Here is a 21,304-nt window from a genome sequence, read left to right on the forward strand (position 1 = left end):
TGTAGTGCCTCCCATCCAATAAATCGCAATAATCTTTGTGCTTTGTTACTTTTGATATGAGGCAAAGTCTCAGATTTCAAATGACGTCCATCTTATTATGAGATTCAAAAAATAAATTCTGTTTTGGCGCTGTTTAATGTGGCGTGACAGATCACTTTAGCGCCTCAGTTAAAGAGAAGCAACAGCACGAAGCACACATGAGCATCCTCTCCTCCGCTTTAATACCAGTTACAGCGCGAAATAAACATGACTAAACATCTAAAGGTATGTTAAAATATACAGTGCATCTTACCGAAATCCGTATCATGTCTCGTGTAATCGCTCAATCAGTTTCAACCTCGGAAAGACGTCAATAAAACAGCTTGTAAACAATGTCACGTAACGTCACATTTACCTCAGAAAAACATATTCAGTGACCATAAACTTATTAGTCAGTTAGAAAAGTGTACTCTAGAAAGCAACATTCTGATAAATATAGCTATGCACCGTTACATATTCATTATAATGTTCTTCAATATTTAATGTATGTTTGAATAAAGCAGTTGACAGCCACGATTTAAATGTTTATATTTAAAAAAAAAAAAAAAAAAACGAATTGGAGTTTAAATATGATTATGTAATTCTAAACTTCGGAATGGGATCGAATCAAATCGAAAGCATGTGAATAGTAATCGAATCGAATTGTGAAAATTGTGTCAATACACAGCCCTAGTGCCAAATACTACCTGTGTTTTACTTTTTCAGTGTTATGGTTTTTGTTAGACATGTAATTTTGGCTCCGTGTTCCATGTGGTGATGTAAACTGTTTACATTTAACACATTGAATGAATCTCTGCTGAGATTTATGAGCACCGCTGCTCTTGCTTTTCATCTGTTTAAGACCATCGGCATAATCTTGTCAGCGGAACTTTGCTGTAGGTGTCTTAATTGAGCTGCTTTGTGAAGAAGAGCAAGATTTCTCTGGCAGCAAACCGAGCTGTCGAGATGGGATCATAGATGACTGGTTAGATACGCAGGGGCCAGGTGTAGTTCATCCATTAGTATGTCAAGGAAGCACTGGAAGGTGGTTACATATGCCCATTCCTTCACTGAGATCAGCAAGTCTCTCTGACTTTACAACTATAATGACACTTTCATAGACTATAGGCTTTGGCTTTATCGGGCCAGAAAAAGGATTGTGACATGCTGTTTATTCTGCCCGAGTGTGCTGCCTTCTAATCCTGGTCTTTTGACAGGCATGGTCTCCCGAGCGTCAACAGCCGCACTGAGACACAAGTCTCTCTGTTTCTCTCTCTTCATTGTCTCTTCTTCTCGTCTCTTAGAATTAGTTCCCAGGAGGTTCTAGATCAGTGGGTCGTCCTCCAAGCCCTCTCCCCAGTGCCCGTGCCATGTCATATCAGTGGGACGGGCAAGGCTGCTCCGGGTCCGATGTGGCAGGGGCTAAGCCGTCTGTTGAGATGGGGGAACCTTGGGAAAATGCAAAAAGGATACAGATAAGGGCTATTGTTTTCATTCCAATCTCATCTGGGCTGAATTGGTTTCCCTTGAGCCAATCCGCGCTTTATCCGAGAGGAGGAGAGAGGGCATGAGGAGATTTTTAGGGGCCTCGTGGGATAACGACAATAAAGTCAGTGCTTGCTTTATTTATCTGCTCATTCTAGGCCTCTGACAGGCCTTTCCAGACAAGTACAGGTCTTTTCCACACTTCCTCCTCAGTTTTCAGAGTCTATAAATGTCAGACTGTCTCTGAGCTCTTTGTATTTTGAAATCCGAATGCAAATGTGGGAAGGAAATGTACCTTGTTCAATGGGCTGTGCTGCGTTTCTCATTTGAAGTAGCAGCAGCGCTGAGAGATGAATGGATGTGGCTGAAGCTTTGTTTGATTTTTCAAAATGAATGGTCCACTTTTGTTTCTTTACATTGGTAATATGTTAGTGTGACATTTAAGTATTATCCAGATGTTAAGCAGTGTTTCCATTGGCATTAGTGCTCTCTCTGGAGAAGATGGAATGCAACTTGGGAAATTGTGCAAAAAATATCCCCTTATTATTAATCTGAATTCCTTTCAAATGTTCTAGCTTTATAAGGGTACTTTGAAAAAACCCAGACGTCTGTCTCATTAACTGCTTGTTTTCCTAACATGAAAACTCAGAAAAAGCCATATAGTTTCAGACCGTTGTAGACAGGTTGCTTTTTGTGCGCGTCTCTGGTCCATCATCCTCAAATGCTGGACATTCCTCTCCTCTCTCAGGTAAAAATTTGTGGAGGACAGCCTCGGCACATTCCAGCTGTAGTGTGTGTGTGTGTGTGTGTGTAGGAGTGAGGGAGCGGCCACTCTCAGGGGAGGCAGAGTGGAGCAGAATGGGAGCTGGCACCGCATTATCTCCAACAGTTGGTGCATTCCTTAATGATCAAGTGCTGGAGAAGCATCTGTGCACTGCTCCGTGTGTTGGTGTGTGTGTGTAAGACTCAGAGAAGGAATATGGGAAAAGTCTTCCCTTAAACCTTTTAACCCCCAGGACAGATCCATTCCGGCCCTGTGCCATAAAAGGAAGTTTCTCTGTTTCCAGTTCTTTTTTTTCCAGCCTAGAGGAAGGAATGTATTGCTATGTGTTATACATATGTATATGTTGGTATGTGTGTGTCGTGTGTATGTGGTTATTATCTAAGAGGAGGAGTGTTTTTATTCAAAAGACCTCAATCACACACATATAGAACAAGAGGTTGAATCATCTCATAAGGTCAAGGAAACAAACTGTGAGTCCTGGATTGGGAAAGTCAGTAAAGTAGAAATAATGTTAGAATGACACAAATGGAGGTGTCCTGTTGTTCCCTCTGAAATAGAGGAAATGGCGAATCAAAGAAAATGTGACCTCCCATTGATCTGACCTTGCCCTGTATTACAGCAGTGGCCATCACTATAGACTCTCTCTACAAGCAGTCAAACATTTTTATGCCCACAGTAATGTAACTATTTTTTATTTACTTTTTTGTGCATTTATTTTCTCTTTGCCCATATATCCATATTTATGGAAGCTTGTTTAACAAAAAGAAAGTAGCACTTTATTTTTGGTAATTGATCATTTTTTTTCTCCCAATTTCAACATTATGCACTACCATTCAAAAATGTGGGGTCAGTAAACTTTTTTTTTTTATGAAATTAATAATTTTATTAATCAAGGATTCATTAAATTGATGAAAAATTGGCAGTAAAGACCTTTTTATCATTGCTACAAAAAAAGTTTTCACAAAAATATTAAGCAGCACAACCTTTTTCAACATTGATAATAAGAAGAAATGGTGATTGAGCACCAAATCAGCTTATTAGAATGATTTCTGAAGAATCATGTGACACTGAAGACTGGAATAATGGCTGCTGAAAATTCATCTTTGCCATCACACACTGTAAAAAAAATCCCCGTAAAATTTACGATAAAACGGCAGCTGTGGTTGCCAGAACTTTACCGTAAAAAAAATACAGTAGCAACGTAAAAAAAACAAAACACGTGTTTCATTAACTGATATAATGTTAAAGGGTTAGTTCACCCAAAAATGAAAATTCTGTCATTTATTACTCACCCTCACACCCACACCCGTAAGACCTTCGTTAATCTTCGGAACACAAATTAAGATATTTTAGTTGAAATCCGATGGCTCAATGAGGCCTGCATAGGGAGCAATGACATTTCCTCTCTCAAGATCCATAAAGGTACTTAAAACACATCTAAAACAATTCATGTGAGTACAGTGGTTCAATATTAATATTATAAAGGGACGAGAATATTTTTGGTGCACCAAAAAAACAAAATAACGACTTATATAGTGATGGCCGATTTCAAAACACTGCTTCAGGAAGCATCGAAGCATTATGAATCAGCGTGTCAAATCAGCTGTTCAGAGCGCCAAAGTCACGTGATTTTAGCAGTTTGCAGTTTTACACGCGATCCGAATCATGATTTGATACGCTGATTCATTATGCTCTGATGCTTCCTGAGCCAGTGTTTTGAAATCGGCCAATAAAAAAAGGACAATACTAATATATAGAAGGTGCACACAGTGTCATGGTACACATGGTAACACACATGAAATTTTGAAAATGCAATAAACATTCATTTAACGACATTAAATGTAACATAAAACACTAATGTTCATAACTGATTAGAAAAAACAAGGAAAAACTAAGAAGAAACAGCTATTACAGCTATTCACCGTATATAGTACAGAAACTTTCTGTAAACCAACTGTTTTTCACCATAGCATTTTTACAGTCTTTACTGTTAAAATCACGGTCATTTTTCACAGTGCAGGAAGAATTTACAATTTAAAATAAATTCCAATTGAAAAGTTATTTAAATTGTAAAAATGTTTAATATTTTTACTGTTTAACTGTATTTTTGATCAAATAAATGCATAAGAGACTCAAAAACATATTTAAAAAATCACTAACACTTTAGTTTAGGGTCCAATTCTCACTATTAACTAGTTGTTTATTAGCATGCATTTACTGGGACATTAGCTGTTTATTAGTATTTATAAAGCACATATTAATGCCTTATTATGTATGACCTTATTCTACATCCCTTAATCCTACCCAATACCTAAATGTAACAACTACCTTACAAACTATTAATAAGCAGTAATTAGGAGTTTATTGAGGCAAAAGTTGTAGTTATTAGTTAGTTAATAGTGAGAATTGGACCCTAATCTAAAGTGTGACCAAAAAAATCTTACTGACCTAAATGTTTTGAACAGTAGTGTACCTCACAGTTGCAACTTTTTTCTCAGAATTGCAGCTTTTATTTTTCATCACAATTGTGACATTTTCTCAGCAATTGCCACTTTCTCATAATTGCTAATTGCTAAGTGAAAGTGCTTTAAATGTCTCAGTATGACTTTATATCTCACATTGTGATTTTCTGGCGGAATGTGCCTACATATTTGAATTTGAAAAGTAATGAATAATGATAATAGAGGCATAGCTGCAACATCAATTTTTATGGCATGAGATGAAGATCGCATCACACCACATTCATGAGTGTGATGATGTCATTCATTGGGAATGTTCTATGGCCTGGAGTACCTCAAGATACTGTATGACTACAATACACGCAGACACAAAGCTCACACAACAGAATAGCCAAAGTCATTCCCATTCTCATGAATTGTGCCCTTTTGTTTGGCAAAGCGTGTTCACAAATGATCCATTGTGTGCACGAGTGGTTTAACTACGGCTTACGGTGCCGGAGGGCTGCCAGCGGCTTGCAAGAATGTCTGCTTTAGCCCCGTGCCCTTTAGCCTTTCACACAGGGAACAAACTCTACTCTTCCTGTCCATGATGTCATTGAATGGCAACATGAGACCCACAGCCCCTCTGCTCAGGGGTCATGGCCTGCAAAAGAGCTCATCAGCTTGGATAAGGTAGAGATCTGATCTTGATGTATTAATTCTGTCTCTCACTTTAAACTGTGCCTGATGTTTGAGTCTGTTGACCACTTCACCTGATTCCTCTTCTTTCTGTCCACGGCTTTTGACTGGGTGTTTCTCTGTCCTTTGTGTGCGTGTGTGTGTGTGTGTGTATGTTTAAGTGTTTGTGCGATGGGAACAGGCTGACCCAGGCTGTGAGCTTCAAGCTCTTGCTGGTGAGCAGTGTGTTCTTTATCAACGACCTCGGGGCCACAGCTCTGCGGATTCCAGCCATTCCTCCTCCTGATTCATTGTCTGCCAGACAAATGTTAATTGTTTTCATCATTGCCGGCTGTGCGGGGCCAGTCAAGCGGGCCCATCTCACCCCTTCTACCTTCCCTTTTAATGTCTTTCTTTGTGCGGCGCCTTGTTCTTATCACTCTTTCAGCCTCAGTGGTTGACCTTCAGCGGACAAGGGGTCATGTCTCACATTATCTACATATTATATGTTTGTTCGTCTTTGTGTTACTCTCTGTATATGTACGATTGACTTTATGAAACACCATAACTGGCCTTTGAATATAGTGCAAAAAAATAGTACCTTTCATAAAGGAGATCTTTTCACTCTCTGAGGTAGAAACAAATTCACCTTGACATTTTTACAGAATGTAGTTGACTTAACTTGAAAATATTGCATTACAGCATTTCATTCACTTAGCAACCCCACGGTGTTTATTCTTTTAAAATGTAAAACGTTTTTTCTGGCCTTTAGACATCACCCTTCATACTCTTTATGAGCTGACATGCTTTTCTACTGTAGTGTACTACCTACTGATCTATTCACTTTATTACTACAGTCCAGCCATCAGAACAATTATCGTGTACCTTGGCTGTTGAAAGCCAGGTGTGTGTAATATTCACTTTCATGAGAAGTAGAAGGAATTTGTTTCTTTCATTTTGCTCAACACGTTATTTGAATGGGAAGGATTTTCCCCCATTTTTTTTCTTTGTTCTTTGTCTTTGAGGCCTCTTTTTTTTTTTTTCTATGAGCACAAATAGTTTTATTGCTCAAGGTTTTATGGGTCATACTGAAAGCTATGGATTTGAGAGATTTTCAATACACACTGCAGTATACATTACTGTAGTCGTCTGCGTTATTAGTTATTGGAGTTCACTCAAACTGTGTTTATGGTAATTCTATATAATATGATTTTTAAGATAGCATTAAAAAAATAACGCAGTACTATTAAATTGTATTTAATATTTATACTGTAACTGTGATCGTAATTTGACCATTTAACATTAAATCTACTATGCGACACGCATAGAATACTGCCTGAAAGTTAAATGATTTTACTTTCCTCATTTGTATATGCATTCAGTTTAATTCTGAGATGTCGCCTGTGTTTCAGAATCCTCCTGCATGGAGAAACTCCTTTCTAAAGACTGGAAAGAGAAGATGGAACGACTCAACACAGGCGAGCTGCTAGGAGAAATTAAAGGTAAGATGGCTGACTCGCTTGCAAATGTGTTTCCATCAAATTAAGAAAGAATGTTATGGTCCACGTGCCAGAATATGGCAGAAAAGTATCAGAAAGCAATATTTTCTGGTCACTCTATTCTTTGCTGTCTTGATTTTAACCTCTTCCTCCTCAGCATGACTGTTATATGAGTTTGATGTGCATTATGGCAGCTATATTTTGTTATTTAGCTCCTGGAATGGAAATTAGACAAGAATTCTGTGTATTCAGGTGAAATACATTTCTATAATGCTTAAAGGGAGATGATTGAATGTGTGTGTTTGTATTGGAAGACAGTACGGCCAATACACTGTTTATACCCACTGAAGGTGTTCATGGGATGTGCTTTTCTTTTTTCTTTTCCACGAGCAGGTCTTAGCACTGGCTGTTACAGAGACGTGTTTATGTAGCAGGAGACGGCACTGCACCGGTTCTCTGATAACACGCTAGTTCTGCCCGGCTCCAGCTAAAGCACTCCTCCCTCGCTATCTCTGACTCTCTTTCTCTGGCACACTCGGTTTTGTCGTTCATTTCTTGCCGACACCAATCTGCCGCATGTTCTCAGAGCTTTACATTGACTCTTGCTTTACAGCTACGTTTCAATATCAGTCTTTTTTTTGTTGGGTGAGGTACAGGTGTCAAAATATCCGATGTTATAGCATCAGTATTTCAGGACGCTTTTAATGGAGAAGACATTTAGGAGGCATTTAATAGCTGGATTTAGATTGCAAGGGTAATAGCATGGGAGAGAAGTGTTATTGTTTTTTGTTCCCTCACTTAATGGTTCCCTTTTCCATCTCTGCACTATTTAGAATTATGAAAAACGTTTGTCCTTGGTTTTAATTATTGGATTAGACTTACTCTCTGTGGTGTGTGGGTGGTGGAGGAGGGGTGGAGATGGGGGGGAGGAGGAGAAACAGTCGTACATTCTAATAAGTGCATTCATCGGCAATAACCTTAATGAACCCCCAAATGTAAATCACATCTCAGTAAACCAGATTCATTGTACCTGCCCCTGTTATGTGGCACCGTAGATCAAAGTGCAGTGAAGAAAATGGTGAGGAAAGATTTAGCCATTTGAAAGGAGATCTTTTAAAATTACAGGGTATTTTTCTGTTGGATAAATGGCATTGGGTGAGGTCATGTTTAAAAGGTATAAACAGGTAGAAGGCGTTGATAATACCCCACCAGTGGCCTCCGTCGTGATTTCCAGCGAAGCTGCGGGCGACTGTAGAGAAACAGACAGAATTACTTTTCATATCATACCGGCAGCCTAAGGTTTCTAATTAGCCTGCCATTTCATATGACTGTAGACATTTCAAAGGCCTCCTTTGTGCTCCCCCTTACAAAATGTCTCTCTCTGCGTTTGAAGTCGGCCTGATGTAAATACGGGCAATTAAAAAGGAAGCTCAGGGTTGGAGACACACAAGGTCTGCTTAATTAATACACAAACAAAGGCACCAAGCTGGAAAAGAGAAAACACACACAACTTATGATTAAGATCTAAAGTGTTATGATAAATCAGAGAGCGCATTAATAGTCGGGTTAAAAAATCAATACAAAGGCCACACGTTCCTCCAGCTCAAAATTAATGGAGGAGAGCGCTGGATAAAAGATGGCACGAGGATGAAAAGGAAGCTGTTGCCTGTTTGGCCTTGCTGTTTTTGCTCTCATATCTGAACCGATGGCATTGTGCATTCTACCCACAGTTCTTTGTGCCATTGTCATCGCACTACAAAACCGTGCCTTTGATCTTTGTTCGATAAATAAATCGGCTAGGAATCAAAAATGTCGGCATAAAATATAGTTTCTTTTGAAATCTCCGCAGCTGTTCTTTAAAGCCTTTACATATTTTCACCTCGTGAACCTGTCGAGACACTGCGCTGTGGTAAAGAAAGAGTTTAGGAGCTGAAAAAAAGTAACTGATTGCCTTAGGGAATGAAGAACAATGGTGGAGAGAGAGTGGAAAAAACTCTGAGAACACTTAGACTGTTTTCTAAAATGCAGCGACACGTCCGGACCTGCCCAACTCTGTTGCACAAAACAAGTAAACAAAGTCAAACACCAGATTCATTTTTTTAGATCTATTAGTGTGTAACAAGTCGGTTCGATGTTTCTTATGTTTGTTTTTTTTTGTGTGGTTTTTAAGCTCTGTTTATCTAATAAAATGAAAATGCATCAGGTCATTTGCTGCGTGAGTTTGAGAGGCAGGTCAGAATTGTTTTTAAGGGCTCTTAATTGTTGCCAAATCCTAGGTTTTCTTTAAGCACTGCGTTGAAATCGGCACAGGGTTGAGGAGCAGCGGTAGCGGGTACAGGGTGTAAAAGGGAGTCAGCTAGGGATCGCTTTTCACCCTCCGTCGCTGGAGCGCTGTGTTTGTTTTCATACCTGAGCTCAGCTGTCAATCAGGAGGAACGGTGAAGAGAGAGATGAGATCTGCAAAACAAAACCACAAAGCAGGAGAAGCAGGATGTCTGGAGGACGTCCAAACCACAGCATTGCCTGCTCGATTGTCAGAGAGAGAGAGAGATGGAGAGATATATGAACAAATACAGAGTAACACATCAGATATATGGCAGATAGTTTTAATGACCAAATTTAATGCAAAGATAGTGCTGCTGGTGCAATTAAGACATCCATTTTTTATGTGTATTAGAAGCTTTGATTCACTTCAGCTACATTTAATTTTCATACAATTAAAGACATTGGCACCCCTGCACCCCTGCTTTAATTATTTAACGTGTTCCTGGAAACTTCCGAAATTATTTTGAATGAATATTCTAGTGGAATTTTAATTTGCCTTTGTCTTTTTAATGGATTTCATTAGTCAACCAGAGCTCCGCACTTCTGCCGCTGAGCCGTTTTGTTTCTATCGCCTTGAACGTTCAGATGTCCCTGACTGTTTAAGAATGAGACGAAACGACTGGCAGCCAAACTGTACGTGCAAGAACAGAGTATCCAAACGGAAACCAAAAAAAAGGACAGAAAATCAGAAATCTCAGCATTGTGTGACCGCGTGAAAGTGGCGACTACAGCTTCTATGTGAAAAAAGGGGGCCTTCGCTCTTTGCCTAATCAATTTCTGAGTGTCGTCTACATGGTTGTGGAGAGAAAGTCCTGTGGCTGGTAGATAAGTAGAAGCTTTTTAAGAGAGCGGCAGGGCTGAGTATGATTTCGATGTGACTCTTACCTGGCTTAGGCGCTCTTGGACAGAGAGCGGACTGTGAGGGTACAGAGCGCCGATTGTTCCAGCAGCTGGATTTACTTGAAAACATGATTATTCAATTTAACGTCAGCTTTATTCTTAATGGCTCCAATAAAGGCAGAGAAGCCATGCTAGTGTAGATACAGTATGTGATGCGACACTCTATTTTTTACATCATAACACTCTTTTTTTATCATTGTGAGACACTTTTTTTAATGCATTGCTACTCCATTTAAAAACTTAAAGATTTATACAGTAAAGAAAAAATATATATTTTATAATAAAAATATATATATATATATTTTTTTTTTATTCAACTGTGGTTTCATTCAGTTCTGTGGGATTTTAAAAAATAGCATCCTCCTAATTATTTATATTAATTATTTTTATGAATTTATATTTTTTTATTTCATATATTTATATGATATAAATAGATAATAATGTTATATATATTTCCTATAATAATACTAATTCTAAATATCAATATTTATTATTATTTTATATCATTTAATTATTGTATATTTATGTTGAGTTCAGTATATTTTATTGCACTTTGAGAAATTCATTTGAAAATAAAATTATAACTGTTTCTGTGATTTGAAACAGTGAGGGGAGAATAGGACAGAGCATTGTATTAAATATTGAGTGCACTTTAAAAAGGAGAGTGGTTAAAAATACTAAACAAATATGAGATTAATTGTGATAAAATAGTTTAATCAATATACAGTTTTAGTTCAAATATATTAGCGAAATAATTGAGCATTTTTTTTAAGTGAGGCAAAACGAAACACATTTCTGGCTGCTAACTGACATTTGATCTGTACCAGATTTGACTCCTTTTAGGCATTGTTCCTGAGTGAGATAGAGGAAACCTTCTCCACCCATCACAGCGTCTGAAATATTCCTCCATCTCCCCCATCCTCCAGCGGCACGCTCTGCATTTTTCTCTCCCTAACGCCTCAATAGTCAAACTGTTTGCCCTTATGTACCCAAGTGAAATATGAGCCACTGTAAATTATTATTCTTTGGGCCACATTTGCAAGATGAATGCAGGGAGAGCTGTGCTCCGTTTCTCTCCTAATGAATTGAGGAATTTAGCTTGTGGCGTTTGGCTGTAGAAAGGCACACCTTGTTTGCTGCCTCTCCTCACATGGTGTTATTGAAAGTGCTTGTGAACAGGAGCGCGTTGAGGGGAAGACAGCCATCGAAGAAGCCCGACACACACACACACACACACATGCGGTTCAGACCTGAGGAAAATCACTTCTCTGAACACTAAACCACAGGGCATGCATTTAAGCTTTCCTGCTAGGCAAATATTTTCATTTATTAAGAACATTCACAATGTCCTACACAGTTACAAGCTCTAGCTACAGTTGCTCTAAGGTGGTAAAACCCAATAATGCAATTATTCACAAATTAGAAGCATCTTTGCCTGATGTGTGCCACTAGCAACACCGGTTTAATTCTGTGTACTGCAGTGTTGGGAGAGCTAATGTTTATTAGAGGACGGGTCGCAGAGCTAATGTTCTGTTCACGGCCGTGTAATGCTGTTTAAGAGCTGGCAGGGCCATGCCCGGGTCGCTTTAGCGCATGTCACGCTGGATTTCCGACTACAGTAGAGTCTCCGGACTCTGTCTCCGTTCCTCCCCAAGCCCCGGGGTCCTAAGGGGATCTGCATTGCTTCTAATGAAATCTTTATGCACAGGCACACAAGCACAGAGAACAAGCTAGGCCTTGAATGGTTGTTGAATCTAATCAGGGTTTTTATTCTCTCTAATGATAATAATAATAAAACAGGAAGAGGTCAAGGCATCTAAGTGAGTGATGAATGGGTGATTTTAAATGTGTGTGTTCAAGGACGGCTTCATTCTCAGCGGTGACCTCGGCGTCGATAAACTCTGATAGGAGAAACATTAAAATGCACACCAGGAGCGCTCTGTCCCGCATCTGTCTGCGTCTGTGTGTGTTATGTGGTCAGGGTGAGCTGTTATTTCGGTAGGACTCTTTAATGAAGAGGTTTGTGTGATGCTGAGGATGCTGGGAGAAGAGCAGGGCTCTTGCATTATCTTAATTACACTCGTGAGCATCGCTGCTGTCGTCATTAGATTATTAGTCGGCATTAAAGTGCCCCATGAACGTCAAGAACATGAAGTGTGTCTCTGTTTAAGAGCCACTCTGTTGACTTTTGGTGTCAATCAAGTGTTTTCGAGATGGGATGGGAAAAAATAAAAATCCTTGTTTAGAGTGTGTAGGAAGATGTAATGGAGTGCATTTTAATTCACTTCGCATTCTTGGAGTAGTATTCATATTCTGCTATCTCACACACACACACGTATGTAAATGAAAATATGTGGAATTATCCAGAATAAATAAAATGTTTTGGTTGCTAAGAGCATTATCAAATTGGTCAAAAGAAAATCAAAATATGGCATTTATATTTAATGAAGTTATATTATAGAAAAAATGCGAGGGGTGTAAAATTTTAGTTTGTGGGACTCTATGGACACTTCTGTGCAGGCTCGGCCATATATGCTAAAATGCACAGCTAATTACATTTAAATGCTCACAGTGCTGTATCCGGTTTGGCACTAGTGAATATTGAGGACAAGACGTTCACCCTCTTTTTATAGCCTGGACAAGAGCTGTAAATTTGCATTATGCAAAATTTTAATGCAGCATTGAAAGGTTTTTTGACTTGATGATTTGGGCTGCCATATGCTTACATGTGCTAGCAGGTCCTGGTGCATGCTAGTTAATGAAGTTTTATTGGCAGGACCAGCAGGGTTTCGATCATCGCATAGGGCAGAAAGCCAGGTAAGACAGCTGTTGGTCATACCGTCTCAATTCAGAAAGTAAAAACCATTTTATTAATGCCATATTAGTGAAAATGCTGCTTGTCATTCAACAGCACAAATATGATTATAATTTTAAATGTGTGTTTTAAATGTTAGTTATTATTATCATATAAAATATTTGAATTTATATTTTATATTTGTGTATATTATTTGTGTTATTTTTTAAATATGATTCTTTTAGTTATTTATATTGTTTTAATTATATTTTACAAATTATGTAATTAATATATACATATATATACAGTCAAATCAAAAATTATTCAGATATTTTTGATATTTTTGATATATTTTTACTAGTGGGTGCCAGACACTATAGTTCATTTATGTAAGTGAGAATAGCAAAATAAAGTAAACTGTGACATATTATACTCCAAAATTCCTCATACAGTGGACTACCAGTAAAAATGAAAAAAATTTGGAACCAAAAATTATTCAGACAATGTGACCTAATCATGTTTGGCTTAAGTGTTATCTGACATAATTAAGATTAATTTTTCTGACACAGTTTAACTCCGAGATCTTGTCATATTTTATTACCATTTTTTAAACTATAGTGAATAAACTGTATTAAAGAATGAAATGTTCAAGGTATCTGAATAAATTTTGGTTTGACTGTTTATATATACACTATATTGCCAAAAGTTTTGGGACGTCTGCCTTTACGTGCACATGAACTTTAATGGCATCCCATTCTTAATCCGTAGGGTTTATTATGCAGTTGGCCCACCCTTTGCAGCTATTACATCTTTAACTCTTCTGGCAAGGCTTTCCACAAGGTTTAGGAGTGTGTTTATGGGAATTTTTGACCATTCTTCTAGAAGCGCATTTGTGAGGTCAGGCAGTGAGTTGGCGAGAAGGCCCGGCTCGCAGTCTCCGCTCTAATTTATCCCAAAGGTGTTCTATCGGGTTGAGTTCAGGACTCTGTGCAGGCCAGTCAAGTTCCTCCACACCAAACTCGCTCATCCATGTCTTTATGGACCTTGCTTTGTGCACTGGTGCACAGTCATGTTGGAACAGTAAGGGGCCATCTCCAAACTGTTCCCACAAATCTTGGAGCATGACATTGTCCAAAATGAAGCATTAAGAGTTCCTTTCAATGGAACTGAGCGGCCTTGCCCAACCCCTGAAAAACAACCCCACACCATAATCCCCCCTAAATTTACACTTGGCACAATGCAGTCAGGCAAGTTCCATTCTCCTGGCAACCGGCACACCCAGACTCGTCCATCGGACAGACAGAGAAGTGTGATTCGTCACTCCAGAGAACATGTCTCCGCTGCTCTAGAGTCCAGTAGCGGTGTGCTTTACACCACTGCATCCGATGCTTTGCATTGCACTTGGCGATGTAAGGCTTGGATGCAGCTGCTCGGCCGCGGAAACCCATTCCATGAAGCTCTCTATGCACTGTTCTTGAGCTAATGTGAAGGCCAGATGAAGTTTGGAGGTCTGTAGCTATTGACTCTGCAAAAAGTTGCGACTTCTGCGCACTGTGCACCTCAGCATGCGCTGACCACGCTCTGTGATTTTACGTGGCCTACCACTTCGTGGCTGAGTTGCTGTTGTTCCCAATTGCTTCCATTTTGTTATGATACCACTAACAGTTGTCCGTCCAATATTTAGTAGTGAGGAAATTTCATGAATGGATTTACTGCACAGGTGGCAGCCTATCAAGGTACCACTTTTGAATTCACTGAGCTCCTGAGAGCGACCCATTCTTTCACAAATGTTTGTAGAAGCAGTCTGCATGCCTAGGTGCTTGATTTTATACTTCTGTGGCCATGGAAATGATTGGAACACCTGAATTCTATGATTTGGAGGGGTGTCCCAATACTTTGGCCATATATATATATATATAAACATTTCTTTTTATTTCTATCAGTTGCTGTGTAATTGTTTCTACTTTTATGCAGTTATAAAAGTTTATGCAGTTTATTTATTTGCATGTGTAGGTTCATATAAATGTCAGTTGAGCAGAATTATAATGATTTTGTGTGTTCAGGTTTGCTCTCAGTCTTTAATCTTCGATTTAGTTTGATCTTTACCCTTGGGGCTTGTCTTTAGATGCAACAAGGTTCTTCAGTCTTAATAGTGATTTAACTGTGCTCACTTTGAGGTCACTGGCAAAACACAATCAAATTTTTGAATTCCCTTTTAGTCATCTTGAACTCTCTTATTTGCTGTTGACATTGACAATAGAGACAGAGATTCTTCACATAAATTAAAAATATGGGGACCATAAATCACAGTCCTTGTGTGAATGTATCGCTGGGCTAAAAATAACTTTTTTGTTTTATTATTATTATTGGTTCAGATGAGGGAATGTACCTTTTACAGCCCCCGAGCTGCCAGACATGTCAGGCACGCCAGCTATGCGCAACCTGCGTCCGGGCCCGGCCCGGGCACAATCGCTGCTTTTAGAACCCTCTTAATTTACTTAGGATGGGCTCGCAGCATATGGGAGTATCCATAAAAGCCAACTGATGGAGAGACAAAGAAATTCCAGTATTCGGACATTAGGGGGAAAAAAAGTCATTCAAATTTAGTCATAATGGTTCAGCTGTCCTAACCAAAGGAAGAGAAGAGAATAGAGAGTCTTTCCCTCTTTTGCCCCCTTTCTTTATTTCCCTCTTTCTTCCTAGTGTGTGCCTGGATCTTTTATCTCTCTTATTCACTTGGGACTCTTCAAAGTAACAAGCTGCCCTCTCTTCCCTTGGTGCAGGACTTGGAACTCAAATTAGGGACTGCTTGATTAGAGGGGAAGGGGGGTGGGGTTGGCCTGGGGTGGCAGAATGGCTGTTGGACAGAACAAATCGCACCCCTACAAAGTGTCTTTTATCTGGTGGGCCCTCTCTTTGACAGCTCCCTCTCTCGCTCATTCACTGCACTCGCAGTTGTTTCTCTCCGGTATTCGAGTTGGACATTGTGGGAAATGCCATCCAATCTGGTTTGTGACAGTGAAGGGAGAGGAAGGTAAATGTTCTGTTGATGTCGCCTCCCTCGCATATTCTTGCTCATTCTTTCTTTTTCCCTCTCAGCCAAAGGTCCTGAGTGGAATCTTATGTCCTCGTTGATGAATTAGACAAACTTAACCTGCTCTCATTATTCTGAATCTCCTGGCCAGACCCTGTCAAGCCAGAACGACAATGCAATGAGACACCTTTACAAGAGCAGCCAGACTCACTGCTGTTAAGAGCAATGCAATATGCACCACTGCTCTCTTTGTCAGCACTCTGCAGACAGATACAGACCGAGCTCCCCCCATGCTCCCCTGCCAATAAAAGTTTTATCTGCTTTTAAAATGAATCTATAATTCAGTGCAGAACAGGATTTTCTATACTAAAACGGAGTACCAAAATATGAACAATTCTCATGTAATTCTCACAACTGAGTTTTGTCCAGACAAGTAAATAAATAAATGCATATATATTCATTGATACAATCTCAATTATGAGATTTAAAATGTGTTTTATCACATTATTTTATAGCATTTTTTTTAACATGTAATATTATTTTTAATGTATTTATTATTTTAACAACATTTTATTTTTAAATGTTTTTATATTATTTATTCATGCATTATTTGTGTATATATACATACATGCTAGACTAGGCTAACAGTATTATTATTATTATTTTTATTTTATTTTATTTTTTAATTTTAGATTATGTAATAGCTGTATTTTTTTCTACACAATACCATGTATAATATTGTTGAATATCAGCCTGTTGTTTGGTATTCAAGTGCAAATCTTTCAAGACATTCAACTTTAAACTTTCCAAGTTATAGTCAGAAAACAATGAGATAGGACCAGAACAGGGCAGAAAACTGAGGAGGGAAAACAGGAGTGAGAGAGAAGTGGGAAGACATTTTGGTAGCAGGGTGGGGTGGTAGGGGTGAGCTCTGGACAATCGAGCCGGAGACGAAACAATGGAGCCTCTGTTAGTATGCTGCTGGTGTTTGTGCAGACCAGCACTTCGCACACACAGAACCTGTGCCGGGCCCTCCACAGTCTGCGGCCCCTCGGTAAAACTCGGCTACTGTAATGTGTGTGTGTAATCGGTTACCAAAATATAGTACATACAACATTTATATAACAGCTCTACACATGAAATATGATAATTAGGGTATGCATTCTTATGGAAGTGTACTCCTGACAGTTGTATTTCAGAACCGAGTGTAGCGGATTGTCTGATTGAGTTGGAGGGTTGTCCGGAGAGCATCTGAGTGGGCAGAATTGAGTCCAGATGTTTGCCCCTCAGTAGGATATGAGTCCTGTCCTCCCCCAGAGGCCCCTGAGATTCTCTGTTGGGAGGAGGAGCAAGTTATGCTATTTGACATCCAACAGCCCTTCTGACTTGAAGTGTCTCTCCCTTCGTCCACTGAGAGATGCTCTGCCGCCCCCACCTCCTCCTGACTCTCTCTCTCTCTCTCTCTCTGTCCCCTTCTCTTTCTGAGCGTGCACGGGGGCAGATGTCAGTCCCGACAGCAGCAGCCGCTAAATACGGCCCTTCATGGCTCAAGCCAAAGGTTAATAAAATCGGTAGCAAATGTATCAATTTTACAGATAAGCCATTCACAACAAGTGTAGTCGGCTAAATAAAAAGTCAATTCAGGCACAAGGAAACCACATGCAGTAGCAGTGAATGGGAGCTTTTTAGGTGTCTTTTTTTGAGAGAGAGAGAGAGAGAGGGTAAATGGAGAATTGCAGCCTCTCTCCTTCATTTCTGCCACGCAGTCCTGGCCAGTAAATTGCTCTGAATGGGGGCTGGAGGTTGACAGGCCCTATTAAGACAAATGGCCTTCCTCATCAGAGAGATAAAATAAATCAGGTGTTTAGTCAAATTAAAATAGTTGAACTAGAGTGGGCCCCAGGGAGCCGCTTCAGAGAAACTCAAGACAGATGTGGCCAGGGGAGCACAGGAAGACACCCAGGAAAGAATTTAACACTGAGCTGGCTGCTAGCCAAGCCAATCGTACTGTTCTCATGCAGCAGCAGGTTACTGTCCGGAGGCAGGATCGCTTAACATTGATTAGCTAAAGTACAGCGCAGCCTCACGGGAGGACATGCAGTAGGCATGCACATTGTCTGGTGCGATTATGCGTTGGGTAGTGACACTGTGTTTGGTGCTTGCAAGAGAGATAACGAGAGGATACAGAGGTGACGGTGACCCTGTTTGCGAGAGGCACGTCAGCTCTGAGGTGTTTGTGTCTGCTTCTCTCTTAATGAGAATTGAGAGCAGTCATTACATGGCAGCGCCTCCAGTCGTGCAACTGTCGCCAGCACGCACACACACTTGCCCTGTATTGTCTGTCACTAATCTGCCACCTTCACTCGTTTTGTGACAGCTCCTCTTATTTAATAGGAACAATTCAATTCCTCACCATCTCTCCTAGAAGCCGCGATCACCAGAAGTGGAAAGAGAGAGTGAGGGACTCGCGACCTTCGCACTTTTAATGAAGCCTTTCCGTTGTCAGACTTGGGCTGTTTGGATGATACCATTCTTGGCTTTGAAGGAGTTAGAGTTTCCCTCCCGGACCGCCTTCTGTGGTTTTCAGGAATTCTCTTGACTGATACGTGCTGTAGCTGTTTGGATGCTCAGAATTTGCTGGCTCTGTCCTGCCCTCTCAAGGAAAAAAAACAAACAAAAAAAACTTGCTGATCCCAGGAGCTTCTCGATTGTGGGAGCTTTTTATATCTCTGAAGCGCAGATCTATTAACAAGGCTCTGTTTTCTAGCACTTGCTTTGTTTGCTGTTCTGTCTCTAGGATAACTGACCTTTGCCTTCATATAGAGACTATATTTAAGAGGTGAGGGACATCTGGCTGACGTAACATGAGATGTAAACCTTTTCTTTTCACTGCTGGGAGAGTGTACAGGGTCATGGAGAGAAGACTTTGTTTCTGTTCTTGCATTGGTTCCTTATGTTTGACTGCATGTGTTCTGTCGCAGGTACTCCAGAAAGTCTTGCAGAGAAGGAGCGACAGCTCTCCACCATGATCTCACAGCTCATCAGCCTGCGAGAGCAGCTCCTGGCTGCCCATGATGAGCAAAAGAAACTGGCCGCCTCACAGATGGAGAAACAACGTCAGCAAATGGAGCTGGCACGCCAACAGCAAGAGCAGGTGAGAATGTGCAAACCAGGGTGGAGCACCAAATCAAATTCTTAAAAGTCAGAATTCAATAAATTCTCCCCAAACTGTCTCTCACTGCTTCATAGTGTATATGTCCTATAACCCCAGTTGTTTTGTTTAAAACTGGTCTACTGAAGATGTTATCAGCCATGCATCATGTATTCTCATTTTACAGCCTCATTTATCAGAAGAAGCAGTTAAAACAAGATTGCTCTTATTTGCTTTTAAATAGGTAATGAGTCCTTCTATTTAGCATTTTAATATTTTAATTTAGTTTATGGCTTGATGTTTCACTCCTTGACAAATCGGGCTCTGTGGTTGTGAGGACGGATGCGCAAACTAACGGTCATTGTATATAATTAATGAAATATGGAAGCACGTAAATTGGTAGGGAAATTGATCACTATTAGATCAAACTTTGCATGAGAAGCATGTGTAGCTCAATCAAATGAGGCGTACTAAAGGCATCAGCAGCTCATGAGCTCCGTTAATGTTGCACAAGATACATCTCCATCTTCCCTGTTTTAATGGCGAAACCATATAATTGCTGTCAATTTAATATGCAGATGAATAGGTGCATATTAATGTGGTCTGCGTTTACCTGATACACAAATTCGTCCTATTAATGTCACCCGACTCTCCATATTAATGACGAACTTTATGCGGATTGTATCTTCATTGTATGCTCAGCTGATTTTAATAAATGGTTACGGCAGGAATTTACTGTTTTGCAAATGTTCCTTTCCATTAATGACAAACAAAATGGAGGGAGAGGATAGAAAAGAGCGAGAGAGAAAGGGAGGGGGAGGGAGGGGAGCCTGAAGTTAGGATGTCATTTAGCCATCCAGACACGACACAGTAATTAACTGTTGACACTAGTGAAGAAGCCAGCACAAATTAATCCTGACACATTTGCAGACGGGTGATATCTTACAGTGAACACTTTGTAATTATATTTGAAAATGAAAATTAAATGACACTTAAACCAAGGCTGTCAGGCTAACTGAGGAGGAGGAACGGGGGAGTCTGCAGGGGCTGGGAGAGATGGAGAGAGAGGGAGGATGCAATGTGCTTAACGTGGAGAGCCCACCCTTGGGCAGACCCGACCACTCCTAGGTTGCATAAACATGCCAGTCTTTCACCCTGCGGCACATCGCCCAGGCCAGGCCTGGAGCTGGGTATAATAAACATAAGCAGGCCTCTGATTACAGTCATTAGGGTCAATTGGTGGACGAGAGATGTTACCCACAAGCTCTGATTGCATATATTATCTGTCTACATAAATACATGGTACAATCAATCCAGTTGCTCGCTCATAGACTATGATAACGCACGTCCTTTAATGTTTTAGGCCAGGGTTGAAGGTTTCTGGTGGCATTCAGCTAAACGAATCATTTTGCTTTCGCAGATTGCCAGACAACAGCAGCAACTTCTGCAGCAACAGCACAAAATCAATCTCCTCCAGCAGCAGATCCAGGTCAGTGCTTGACTTTCACGTCTTCATCTCCTCTTATGCGCTTCTGTGAAAAACCGTTACTTTGTTTTTACAACTGTCATCAATCACGTTACAACTGTCACCAATCAGGATAATTGGCCAATGATAATTCGGAAGGGGCTATAGATGGGTAGAATAATTATCACTCCCTAATTAATGAAGGAAGAGAAGAAAAAAAAAAACAGAAATGAGAGAAAGCTTAATGACACCAAGTGGTGCCTGTTTGCATGTTTTGTGGAAAAGTGCCCTAAGGGTATGAGACATGAAAGCCGGTGATAAATGCCTCTGAAATTACACCATCCCAGTGCGGTGACGTGGCAGCGGCTTTGGAAAAACAGCACAGACGCTACTGTTAGCCCCGTTTCCCATTGTCCAATATTGGAAAAATCACTTCGCGTTCGTTCGCTTTAACTGCGTTGCGGCCGACAATCTTGTAAACATGCCCTGTTGACACGTAAATTGCGCAAACCTTGCCTTTTGCAAATATTTGCTGCTTGCTTTAAGTCAGTTTGAGTGATCTTTTGAAGGTCTCTCTTTATAAGTGTGCTTCAAGAATAGGCTCATTGAAAGTTTGCTCTTTGCTCAAAAATAATTGAATTGGATTAGTTGCAAAGTACACACTGTGGTCACCCAAATCCGTTTTCTCGCCACAAAGTGGATTGCACTTTTTTTCCCCCCCTCCATCAAGCAA

General features: G+C 40.1%; 1 protein-coding gene across 16 annotated transcripts in view; it reads left to right on the forward strand.

Annotated features, from left to right (window-relative positions):
- sox6 (SRY-box transcription factor 6) overlaps positions 1 to 21,304 on the forward strand; it is a 165,490-nt gene that overhangs the window by 73,781 nt on the left and 70,405 nt on the right. For 14 of the 16 annotated variants that reach the window (XM_048184154.1, XM_048184159.1, XM_048184157.1 and 11 more), the window contains 3 exons: positions 6,816 to 6,905; positions 18,937 to 19,109; positions 20,527 to 20,595. In XM_048184154.1, the coding sequence (XP_048040111.1) occupies positions 6,816 to 6,905; positions 18,937 to 19,109; positions 20,527 to 20,595 (332 nt within the window). The remainder of the gene's footprint in view (positions 1 to 6,815; positions 6,906 to 18,936; positions 19,110 to 20,526; positions 20,596 to 21,304) is intronic. The other 2 variants (XM_048184152.1, XM_048184162.1) reach the window with 1 other exon arrangement.

The sequence above is a fragment of the Megalobrama amblycephala genome, linkage group LG3, assembly GCF_018812025.1.
Source record: "Megalobrama amblycephala isolate DHTTF-2021 linkage group LG3, ASM1881202v1, whole genome shotgun sequence".
Classification (NCBI taxonomy): Eukaryota; Metazoa; Chordata; class Actinopteri; order Cypriniformes; family Xenocyprididae; genus Megalobrama; species Megalobrama amblycephala.